At 37.2% G+C, this 12,497-nt stretch overlaps 1 protein-coding gene across 1 annotated transcript in view; it reads right to left on the bottom strand.

Annotated features, from left to right (window-relative positions):
* Positions 1–12,497, bottom strand: part of RGS7 (regulator of G protein signaling 7) — a 202,254-nt gene that overhangs the window by 38,845 nt on the left and 150,912 nt on the right. The window contains exons 7-9 of the mRNA XM_058165755.1: positions 3,092–3,156; positions 1,203–1,279; positions 1,019–1,100 (exon numbers count right to left, since the gene is read on the bottom strand). Coding sequence (XP_058021738.1) covers positions 1,019–1,100; positions 1,203–1,279; positions 3,092–3,156 — 224 coding nt within the window. The remainder of the gene's footprint in view (positions 1–1,018; positions 1,101–1,202; positions 1,280–3,091; positions 3,157–12,497) is intronic.

Here is a 12,497-nt window from a genome sequence, read left to right as displayed (position 1 = left end):
AGAGGGCAAATGCCACACTCACTGGCAGTGATAATGTTACCTAAACTAAGTTATAAAACAACAGGTTCAAAATTAAGCATACCACTTAGTCTTTAACTCAGTATTGTGCAAACATTGCCAGGAACAGTTGGAAGAATGAGTTCTTTTTTGTGTCAGATTACAATTGAACTGAAGACGAATTCAAGTGGGCAATATGCTTGTTTTGTGAACATTGCATGTTCCAAGCCAAGAAATTGGAAACAGTGATGTAATAATTATAAATAAGCTTATAGATAATAAGTGCACTCCCTGTTGGGAATGCAGATGGTATTTACTTAGAGAATTTGGTGTTAAATTAATCCTATGACACCCACGTTAATCCGTATATTTCCCATCTTCTTAGGCATCTATAGTGAACTGTGGCGTTAGAACTATGAAAACATAAGTATAAAAGCACAAACCCCACCCCAAAGTATTTACAGGCTGACAGCTGATGCAGGTAAACAAATCATGTGATATCATGATGCACCTTTTGGGATCAGTAAGTGATTTGTGAGTATTTGTGTCCTTTCTTCATTTTTTTAAAAAAATAAATTAATTTTATTTCATTGATTTTATAGCTCAACTTTTTTTTTATCCAGTGGTAACTTACATTAGTTATTTCTTATTTTAATCCACATACTTGAACCATCCAGAGAAAGATTCCTCCATCCCTAGTTTTGGATTGAGAGGCACTGCCCCAGAGAGACCTGGGGTGCGATTTGGAAGTCCTCCTAGACTTACGGCTCTTGCTCAAAGAGCAGGTGGCAGCCATGGCAAGGAGAGAGTTCAGCCATTTTTAACTTTTGGGGGCCAGCATCTCTGCATTTGTGAATTTGAACCTAAATCATATAATCAGTCAATAAGGGGAGAGAGAGGGAAGGGAGGGAAGGAAAGGAGGAGGGAGGGAAGGAGGGAAGAATACTGTATATCTCCAAATCTATACACTTACTACACAACCATTTCTGAATGTAAGAGCTGACAGTATTAATTTACATACCACTGGTCGGTGTACATCCCAGAATGCTCTCTCCTGGCTATCAAGGATTTTTCTTTCTATCTTGTCCCTTTTCTTGTCCACTCTATAGATGATGAGATGGATAAATAACATAAAAAGATAAATTGAAATGCCTCAAAATACAGCAGGTGACAAATCAAGCAATAAAATGTCTGTGGCTACTCACTTGGCTTGTGCTTCTGCTTGCATAAAAATAAATTCCCACTTCCGTGCAAATGCTCGTTGCAACCTGGCCAAGCTTTCCTGAAAACACAGTACGTATTAGCAAGTTTCTTGAGTAGGAAGAACTTTGGAAAATTTGAAATCTTCATTACATAAATGTAATTTAGAGCCAAGTCATTGCAATTTTCTTCTGATATTTCAAGATTCCAAATAAGGCTTGCCTGAGCTGGTGACAAGATTCTGGAATCTTAAGCAGGGTCTGACATACTGTAGTTAGTACTTTGATGGGAGACCACCAGAAAACCTCACAATTGTAGACTACATTGGAAAGGTGAAGATACCTCCTGAGAGAAGGCAACAGTCATCCATTTCAGTGCCAATGTAAAGAAAACTAGATGGATATACCAGTAGTGAAATCCAATTTTTTTTTACTACAAGTTCTGTGGGAGTGGCTTGGTGGGCGTGGTGTGGCTTGGTGGGCATGGCTTGGTGGGTGTGGTAGGGAAAGGATACTGCAAAATCTCTATTCCCTCCCCACTTCTGGGGCCAGCCAGAGGTGGTATTTGCCAGCTTTCTGAATTACTCAAAATTTCCACTGCCAGTTCTCCAAACTGCTCAAAATTTCTGCTACCAGTTCTCCAGAACCTGTCAGAACCTGCTGGATTTCACCCCTGGGATATACCCATCGTTTTAAAAATAAGAAGCTATATCTTTGTTCACTCTCCTAGATAGCTTTATTGATTAGCCTATAGGCCATATCAAAGCACAAGGTTCAAACACAAATCACCAATAAAATCCCATACAAACAATTTAAAATAAGAGTAGGGTAAAATACAATAGTTATAGGATAAGATACAATATAATTTAATACATAGATATGTAAAATAGAATAAAATGAAATAAAATCTGTTCACTGAAATGTTTCAGTGCACAGACTATTCCCCAGGCATTCCTTTGTGCCTGTCAAATTTTGCCTTCTCTCCCCAGCCCTAAATGAGATGGGATTTTTATTTATTTATTTATTTATTTATTGTTATTGGAAACATGGTTTATACATCCTGCACATCCATGCTCTCAAGCAAAAAATGGATCAAGACAAATCTTCATAAATTAATAGTGGTTTTTCTCCCACAGATCAGACCTGGCTCTAAAAATTGCTATGTAAAAAAAAGTTGTGTGTGTTCACATAGTGGTCTACTTCCAAGAAAGATGCAACAATTCTCTTTCTTCAGTTTCACAGCAAATCAATGCACTTTTCCCCCTCCTACAGCAGCATGCTATAAATAGATAGGCTCTGAACACTAAATGCATTCTTTTGGGATAGAGAAATACACTGTCCCCCTATTTGAAGTGTGGGTACAACCAGTAAACAGGTTGGCAGTAAAATAAAATTGCACTGATTTCCCAATCTGCATTCTTGCGGTGGAAAGACAGGAAATCACCCTCCATTTTAAACAGTGTAAGTAGAGCGTTCAGAGTGAGCTTTTCTCGGATGAAGCTTTGTGAGTTAGAGTCATCATAGACCAAAGTGGGTTTCTGTAACACATACACATGGAACCCTTGGTTGTTACCAATGTTTCTGAACATTTTAGAGCTCTTCATGGGGACAACTATAAGTCTTTTGCGATTTAAGTGAAATGATCTCTATCTTTGCCATGATGCTCTTCAATCTTTTTAAAGACAATGTTCTTCCGTAGCCACTGTCATTCTTTTCAATGTGCTTGTGAAGCTCCAATATCAATGCCTGCCTGCAAGTTGAAGCTCCCAAATAGCATTTTTTTCCCCCCAAGACCAGGATTGTTTCAAGGGCTTTGCTTTTGTTTCTGGCAGAATTTCCAAGTCTCGTGACCCAATTCCCAAGTTTCGCTTCTAGAAAAGAGTCCAGATACTTACTGCTTCATAGTCTGCTAGCTCAAGCCGTGCTTTGTTTTGCATTGTTCGCTTGCAGAGGTAAACCGCTGGAACAACAAAAAAGAATCAATCATTTCTTGCTATCTCGCATACTATCTCAAAGGCCAGACATCAAGACCTAAAGCTTTAATATACGTTTCACTGAGTAAAAAGGTTCTGACCGTCACAGCTTTGCCTTTGTTTCTTTTCAAAACATGATGATCTGCCCAAAAGCATTAAAATGCAGTAGGTGTCAAAAGCAACTAGCCACTGTCTGGCAGTCTGTCTTTACATGAGTGATGAACTAAATTTTGTTCGTTTGCTTTTGTGTTTGCCATTTACTTAAGAAAAAATGCACTGCTACTAAAAAAAAAAAAGAATTACAAAATCTGGCGAGTTTTACAGCCTCTGCCTGGAGGTGACTTTGAAACCCAAGGACTTGCAAGGGTGGAAATGCTTTTGCCACTTGGACTGTAGGGATTCAAATTGTTTAAGAAATAAGTGTATGCTATGGTTTATGATGTTCTTGTAAAAGAGTTAATGTTTGGTGCTCCTTCAGCCTATTTCCTTTCAATGTATACTGGTTTTGTGGTGCAAAGCTCCCCTAGACCAGTAAACCTCAGAGTGGGGAGGAATATGTTTACATTTTGAAACAGGTCATTAGTAAGTACTTCACATAGACAACCTTGTCCACAAAAATAATTCTGGGTCCTTTGACAAGGCATTTCTTACATAAGGCTCCAAATCAGTTTTTCAAACTTGGCAACTTTAAGATGTGAGGACTTTAGCTGCCAGAATTCCCATGCTGGCTGGAGAATTCTAGCAGTTGAAGTCCATGCATTTCAAGGTTGCCAGGTTTGAAAAACACTGTTCTAAATGCTTATCTAAGAAATGTAGTCAGGATAATTTAGCAACCTCATTCAGCCAAGAACAGATTTTTTTAAAAAAGCAGGTACATCAGGAAAAAAAAACCCTCAAATTTCTCTGTAAGTAAATACAAACTTTTGCCAGTTTTCTTATCTGGTAATTCAAGCTTAAAGATAGACCAAAATCAGTTGAAAGAGACCTATGATGTTTTCTATATCCTTGGCAAATATTGAAAATGTACTAAGTTTAGTTATATTTTCTGTGTTGGGCTAAGTCTTAATTTTCTCTACCTTTTATACTAGTTTTGATACTGACTGAATTCCAGCTTCATGTATATCTCTGTCTGTGTTTATGATCTTTACATTTCTTTCTTTATAAGGGATGTGTAATATTTTGAACTGTCTTTTTATAATCCGTACTATTCTCTTTTAGCTCAAACTGTCCAGAATATTGTTTTTTCATCTGGATTTGTTAAAAATTAATTTGCAAACTGCTGGTGTTCTAGGCAGCTTTGTAATTATCTCTTTTCACATGGAAGGTCTGCATGTTAATACTTATAGTTAAAAAAGCAGGATTACATTTTTTTCTTCTTTCTGTTGCTTTATAATAAAATTTTGTTTTGTTTAACTCTTATGAGGAAAGAGATGAGGAAAGAAAGGACTGTCCTCTAGTTATCACATCTATATGTTACATGTCTAGGAAGTGGCATGGTCTCTATTTTCTGTATTTTAACTTTTAATCCTTAGAATGAAATAGGAACTCTACCTCTTACTGATACTAGAATTAGGGTGTGGGTACCAGATAAAATGCCCCTCTAGAAGATAGAGGTAGAAGCAAGAATACCAAAGCAGGTAGGGCATCAAATGTGAAGATCAGAGAACCTCTGAGAAAGGTGGTTTGGGACCTCCAGTCTTTCACCCTGCAAGCCTTAGCATTCATTACAGAAATGTACAGATTGTCCTCATTCAGTGACTGCCCAGTTTAGTGACTGTTTGAAGCTGCTGCTGAAAAAGTAACTTTATGATCAATTTTTAATGTAACATCCCTGTATCCTCCATATAATCATCATTCAGGGGCTGTGCAATCACTGGGCATTTATGACTGGTGCAGCATCCCAAAGTCACATGATCACTATTTGTGAGTGTCGCAGTTGGCTTCCAACAAACAGAATTAATGGAGAAGCCAGCAGTAAAATTGCAATTGTGGCCATAAGTGATGTCACATTTAACAATAATGGGGAAAAGTAACATCTTACATCTGGTGTGATCACATGATGTCACACTTATTGTGTCACTTAGGTGTTGTGGTCATATATTGCCCAATCAATTCTATCAAGTGATATCCATTAATTTAGAAGTATTTTAATATTGTCAGGCAAACTAATCACCAATAAATTTATCTACTGGGTTCTAGAAACATTAAAAATATATCATATTGCAGGTTGAACATCCTTTCTCCAGCTCAGAAAACCAGCATGTCTAAAGCAAGTGTTGATTCCGATTCTATGATTAAAAAACCTGAAAACTTAATATGTAGGCATACCCTTAATATGTAGGCATACCCTTAATATGTAGGTGTACCCATGGCATACCCATGATCTCCTGGCCTGGCATAAGGAAGATCATTTTTTTCTATCTCATCCACCTCTTCTCCTCCTCTCCTCTTCTCCTCTTCCTACTACCACTCCATTTAAAACTGAACACAAATACAACAAACACTAGATATTCTGACATCTACTGTGGAGCTATGATGGGATAACAAAGGTCATTGCATTTGTGTATCAGAGGAAACATTGGAGGAGCATCACAAATAAAACCAGTTAAGTGCTTGGGAAACTATCAGTTCCCTCCCCAAGGTCGGTGGGATCCAGTTCATTTTTGCGCTAACGGCCTTCTTTTCAACTATACTTAAAAAGGTCCTCCTTTTAAGCTCTACTTAAGGAGACTGTACATATTCTCTTGCAAACTTTTAATGTTAGACTATATATAGACCATTTATATATAGATCATTTGACGGCCGTCTCCAGGAGGGCCTTCCACCAGGTTCGCCTGGTTCGGCAGTTGCGCCCCTTCCTTGATCGAGATGTCTTATGCACAGTCACTCATGCGCTCGTTACCTCTCGCTTGGATTACTGTAATGCTCTCTACATGGGGCTCCCCTTAAAGTGCACTCGGAGGCTTCAGTTAGTCCAGAATGCAGCTGCGCGGGTGATAGAGGGAGCTATGCGTAGCTCCCATGTAACACCGCTCCTGCGCAGACTGCACTGGCTGCCTGTGGCCTTCCGAGTGCACTTTAAGGTGTTGGTTACGACCTTTAAAGCGCTCCATGGCTTAGGACCTGGGTACTTACGGGACTGCCTGCTGTTACCACATGCCTCCCACCGACCCGTACGCTCCCATAGAGAGGGGCTTCTCAGGGTGCCGTCCATCAAACAATGCCGGCTGGCGGCCCCCAGGGGAAGGGCCTTCTCTGTGGGGGCTCCCACACTTTGGAACGAGCTTCCCCCGGGTTTACGCCAAATACCTGACCTTCGGATATTCCAGCGCGAACTGAAGACACATCTCTTTATCCGCGCGGGGCTGGCTTAAATGGAATTTTAATGTTAAATTTTATTAATTTTTAAACGGGGTTTTTAGTTTATGGCAAATTTTAATTTTCAGGCTAATTTAAATAAGTTTTTAAATTGCATTTTAACCTGTATATTGTATTGTTGGTTTTATCTTGCCTGTACACCGCCCTGAGTCCTTCGGGAGAAGGGCGGTATAAAAATCAAATTAATAATAATAATAATAATAATAATAATAATAATAATAATAATAATAATAATAATAATAATAATAATAATAATAATAATAATAATAATAATAATAATAATAATTTCCTCTTATCACTGGCCTCCTAGCTAGAACTGGAGACCTCCTGAGGTGTCACTGCATGTTGACCATCCTTGACTTAGTATTTTATTTTAATAAGACAAAAAATGAAGTGTGATTTGGTGCCTTCTTTCTATTCATGGAATGTTAATACTTACAGTAAAAGACCAAATGTAAAGCAGCTTTAAAAAGAGACACAAATGTTTATTTCTTACACAAACCTTTTTAAGGCATCCTGCAGAAATAGAGGGATGTGTCTGAAATATACACTAATTATTCTGTTTTTCATTAAGATATATATATCTTGCTGCAGTCACACATTGCTCCCAGAAGCACGAAGCTGAAGACTGAAGATGACGAATGAGATTTCGTCGAAACATTGCCAAGACACTTCTGAAGCACGAAGCTGAAGCCTGAAGATGACGAATGAGACTTCGTCGAAATGTCGCCAAGACACTTCCAATTTTACGCGGGAGAAAACCCGAATAACCAAAGATATATATATATATATATATATATATATATATATATATATATATATATATATATATATATATATATATATATATATATATATATATATATATATATATTTGTTTTCTGAGGTTTTCGCAGGTGTTTGTATGTAGGTCTTTGGTTATTCGGGTTTTCTCCCGCGTAAAATTGGAAGTGTCTTGGTGACATTTCGACGAGATTTCATTTGTCATCTTCAGGCTTCAGCTTCTGCTTCTGGGAGCAATGTGTGACTGCATTGCTGCAGTCACACATTGCTCCCAGAAGCACGAAACTGAAGCCTGAAGATGACGAATGAGATTTCGTCGAAACATCGCCAAGACACTTCCAATTTTACGCGGGAGAAAACCCGAATAACCAAAGACCTACATTTATTTATATATATATATAAATTATATTCATTCCCCTTTTGCAAGCATAGGGGAACAACCACAAATGCGTCCCTTCCTTTGTTTTAGAATAAATTGATTAAACATTATAGTAAAATGGATGAAAACAAATACAAACTACATAAAATAAAATAATAAAAATTAGAAGGTGCATAAAATATTATAGACAAAAAACAGACAAGAAAAGAAAAAAGAAAAAAGAGGAGTATATAAATTATTTCCCCTTTCATCACAAGCATAAACACTTTTATCAATTTATCACCTTCTGTCAAAATATAGGAAATAATTTTTGCATCCCATATCTCCTTTCTTATTCATAAGCAGATCCTTATAATCTTATCATACAGTCCTGATCAGCAGAAGTGGATTACTAGAAATAACAACATTTCTGTTTCAACCTTTATTAAATAAACTCACCTTCATTCCTTCCTTTTACTCTTAACAATCTTGATCTTTAATCCCTTCAAATAAAGCCCTTGAATTTGTTTTCTTTTTCATTTTTTTTGTCCGTTCTCACAAAATTCTTCAGAACTCTTAACAGATCTCTTTTGTAAATCCAACATGAAAAATTATTTGAGTTATATTTTTGTTCACCCCTTTTAATTATTAAAACATCAGCTGATTTCCTTTGTATATCCAGTATAACATCACTTTCCGTATCATTCTTGTAGCTTGTCATTTTTAAATCTAATTTCAGATCAGCCTTGTCTGGTAACAATTGTATCTCTTTCATGACATCTTTTAAAAGCAGTCCATCTATAATGGCAGACACATTTAAAATTAAATTCTGGATCCATTCCCTACAAATATCCTCCAATATGTTCAGGATTAAAATATTTTGCTCCATTCTGTATTAGTAAGTCAAATTTAATTTTTCCTTTAATTTTAATCTTTAGTTCCTTCTGGTTTCCTCTATTATCCAATGTTCAGAGTCCTATGCTTTCTTTTAGGAATTCAAAACAACGTTTTTTCAAAATGTTAAGATTTCAAAATCTTAACAAATCTATCTGGATCCTTAGCCCACTTATAACTTCCAAAATCAACATTCTAATCAGTCTTTTGCTGTTTATTCCAAAAAAGAGGGTTTCTTATCCTTAAACTGATCTTTAAAACTTCTCTTCTTAAAGATTAAAGGAAACTCATTACTGAACCATGACTGAAAGGTTCTTAATAGTTGAAAAGCAGCTAATAAGCATTTTCCAAAATTGATTAAAATATGAGGCTCAGGAGAACTTTGTGTCCATGAGGTTAGATTGCAGGTATGAGCTTGTCAACTCAGACCTGCACAACTCACGGTGAGTACTCAAAGTAAACTAGGTGCCTCCATGGGAGAAGAGATGGGATTGCAGTGAGGTTAGTGGTTAGGAAATAATTCTGGCCAGTCAAACCTTTCTGAATAAAGGAGAGACCATGAAATTATCCACCTGCATTCGGGCTAGCTGCTGAATAAACTATAGGAACTGAGGTTTCCCCTTCCTATAGAAACATACACCTATTTAACATCAGCTGAACTAGATTCAGTGAAATCTTCCTGAACCTGCCACAGTAGACTAAAACTCCTGTAACTCATGCCTACATGACTACCGGATTATATTTTAAGAGAAAGGATTACTTTATTCAAAAGAGACAATTATGCTAGGGAAAGTGCTAAACTCTCTGCTAAAGCTTCAGCTACCGTTGTTACTGCAGATATAGTTGTTGTTGAGATATCATCTTTTTCTCCATAACACAATTGTCAATGGAGAAAAAAACATCATTAGGTAATAATGGAAAGGGAAAGGAAGGAGAAGGGGAAGATGAAGGGAAGGGGAAGGGGAAGGGGAAGAGGAAGAGGAAGAGGAAGGGAGGGAAGGAAAGGGAAGACTTTACTTGGCTAAGTATGATTAGATACAGAAGGAATTTGTATTTCCCAGCTAAAGGTTCTGGGAATAAACATTCATACTTTTGGAGGGTATCAAGTTGGATATGTATGGACACGAGCAATGAAACTGATAAAGGGGGAGATCTTGTAATGGTATATGGGAATGATAGTTGGAGACAGACTGAAGAAACTCAGACTGGCCTATAGTCAGATAAGAGGCAGCTGAGCCTAGAGAAGGAATGAGTACATGGCAGAAAAGATACACTTAATTTCTACGATTGCAAATTTTTGGAAGGATAGGTGTAATTTTCAGATTGTAAGATTATGTGAATGTAAGATTACAATAAAGGTAGAGCTAGTATCCCTGAGTGTGCTTCTTGTCTCAACTACCTCACATCAATTATATCCTTAATGAAATAAAGTTGTTGCCTAGTAGGGTTTAAACTATATGAAAGATAAATACCGAAGGGAAGAGCCAATAACTTTTTTTTCCCTAAAAGACCCAATATAAAGTTAACTTTGCTAAAATGTAGTATGGGTCTTGAAATAGCAACTGAGATCTGCATGCAAATATGAAGTGCTTAAGGGTGCACTGAACTTGGCCGGATATATTTTTATTTAAATACAGATTGAGTTGCACATGGACTGCCGCAGGCTATTCATCATTACATGGAATTCAGTCACAGATCTGAAGCCAGAAAACGTCATATTTCGGAACAATTCCTACCCAATTCCTACCCTATTAGCTACCCAGAGCCTAATTTGTTGTTGCATTTTTCTAATCAGTGTATTTGCCTTCTGGTAAAAGGCAAAGTATATAGCTTGGTTTATAAATAATTACAGCTGATCAGAGTCATAAAAAAACAAAGATTGATCTTACTTGAAAGGTTATATAAGCCAATGCCGATGTGTATATACATTATCCAAACTAGGGGGAGACAGTCCCACAGCTATGCAAAGTCGCAGTGAATTGTAACTTTAATGTGATATAATGGAAAAATATTGATTACAGAGAGAGTTAAATGGAATAACTATACTGGATTTAGTCTGAATTACCTTTAATTTAGAACAAATGTAGCTGTCCTCATTCCATGTCTTTGTCCTGACCATATTAACTTTTTGAAGTATGCCTCCTGACACATCCCTTTATTTATTTTTAATTTCATTTATTTATTGGTGCCTGATATATTCTTCAAAAGTTAGGTATCTCTTTCAAATCCTGAAAAATTATTCACTCCTAATATGATTGAAAAGAGAGCCCAGCTTGGAATCCTCTGGCCATGCTTGCCTACCTTGAACAGTGGTGAAATCCAAATTTTTTTACTACCAGATCTTTGGGCGTGGCTTGGTGGGCGTGGCTTGGTGGGCATGGCAGGGGAAGGATACTGCAAAATCCCCATTCTCACCCCACTCCAGGGGAATGATATTGCAAAATCTCCATTCCCACCCCACTCTGGGGCCAGTCAGAGGTTTGCTGGTTCTCTGAACTACCCAAAATTTCCGCTACCGGTTCTCCAAACTGCTCAAAATTTCCGCTACCGGTTCTCCAGAACCTGTCAGAACCTGCTGGATTTCACCCCTGATCTTGAGCTTTTACAATAGAAGCCCATGGAGAAACGAACACCTCCTGGTTTTTTTGGCAGGCTTTGAAACCATCCAAATGTGATAGCAATCTGCAGAATTGTACTGGCCTCAATGTTTCATGGTTTTCAGAGGAAGAATGCAACAATGCTTTTCTTCAACAGATTTTACACATTAGTTATAAAGAAGAAAAATAAGCAGAACCATGCAAAGGGGGAGGGGGGTTGGGAATTCCGTTTTGCGCTTTCTACTGAAGTTACTACATTGTTGCCATAACTTTGCATCTCTGAGGAGGAAAAAAATAGCTTTGAAAAATAAAAAAAATCAATACCCACAAAGAGGTTATCTGCCCTGCCTTAGAAATATAAGCAAATTGTATCAATAATTAAACAAATAAATAGGTTGTGCTGGATGTTGTTATGTACACTAGGAAAGGCTGCTTCTAAAGAAACAGGTGATATATAGATCAATTGCTGCCAAAGATGCACTCTGTGCATTGCCCAATGATATCCTGTCATCCCAAATCGTGATATGCCAATATATATTTTCAATTTACACTAAGGAAGAGATTAAATGGGCTTCTCACAGTATACTACGCATGAGATTAGGAGATATGAATTAACTTCTGCCAACTTTTGGTCAGTATGCACTACTTTACGAACTTTCTGGCTTACGGCATCCAATTTTGTAGATAGTAGGCAGAATTTGTTAGATCTTCTAGTAAAGTTACATGGATGCACATACACACATTATTCTTGCTTCATAATGAACATGTGTACTAGACTAGGAGAACAAATTCATATGGAAAAACAAGATTATGCTGTAGTGTGTTAGAGATTACTCTAATATTAAGAAGTTCTACAAAGAAACGTATTTTAGATTCTGCACTTTTTCTTTCTTAGCAACAGATTATAAATACATTCCAACACGACTTTTCAGATTTACTTGGAGATGTTTTGCTTTCCCCCTCTGCTCTGCTGTCAGCGACTTAATTGTACCTTCAAGCTCATCAAAGCCATATGTTTGTTTTTATTTTAGCATGTCTTTTTGGCCAGGAGAGACCAGATAATTATGCGATTCCAAACTATGAGCAAACAAGTGGACTAATTATACTTTATCTGCATTTACTTTGCAGGAAACCCACAGCTTTCTATATATAGTGGAAGCTGAGTCAGCGACTGAAGTAGAATATTAGACATTACTTCCATTAAAACAATTATACCCTACTAAATTTTAATATCTGTTTGACCAGATTGCTACTCCATCTAGTCATCATTGTCCTCAAATGTGCATCAAAGAGCAAGAGGTATATTGTTTTGAAGAAT

The sequence above is a fragment of the Ahaetulla prasina genome, chromosome 1, assembly GCF_028640845.1.
Source record: "Ahaetulla prasina isolate Xishuangbanna chromosome 1, ASM2864084v1, whole genome shotgun sequence".
Lineage (NCBI taxonomy): Eukaryota > Metazoa > Chordata > Lepidosauria > Squamata > Colubridae > Ahaetulla > Ahaetulla prasina.
Note: the sequence above shows the minus strand (reverse complement) of the source record. Positions and strands in the feature narration are given on the sequence as shown.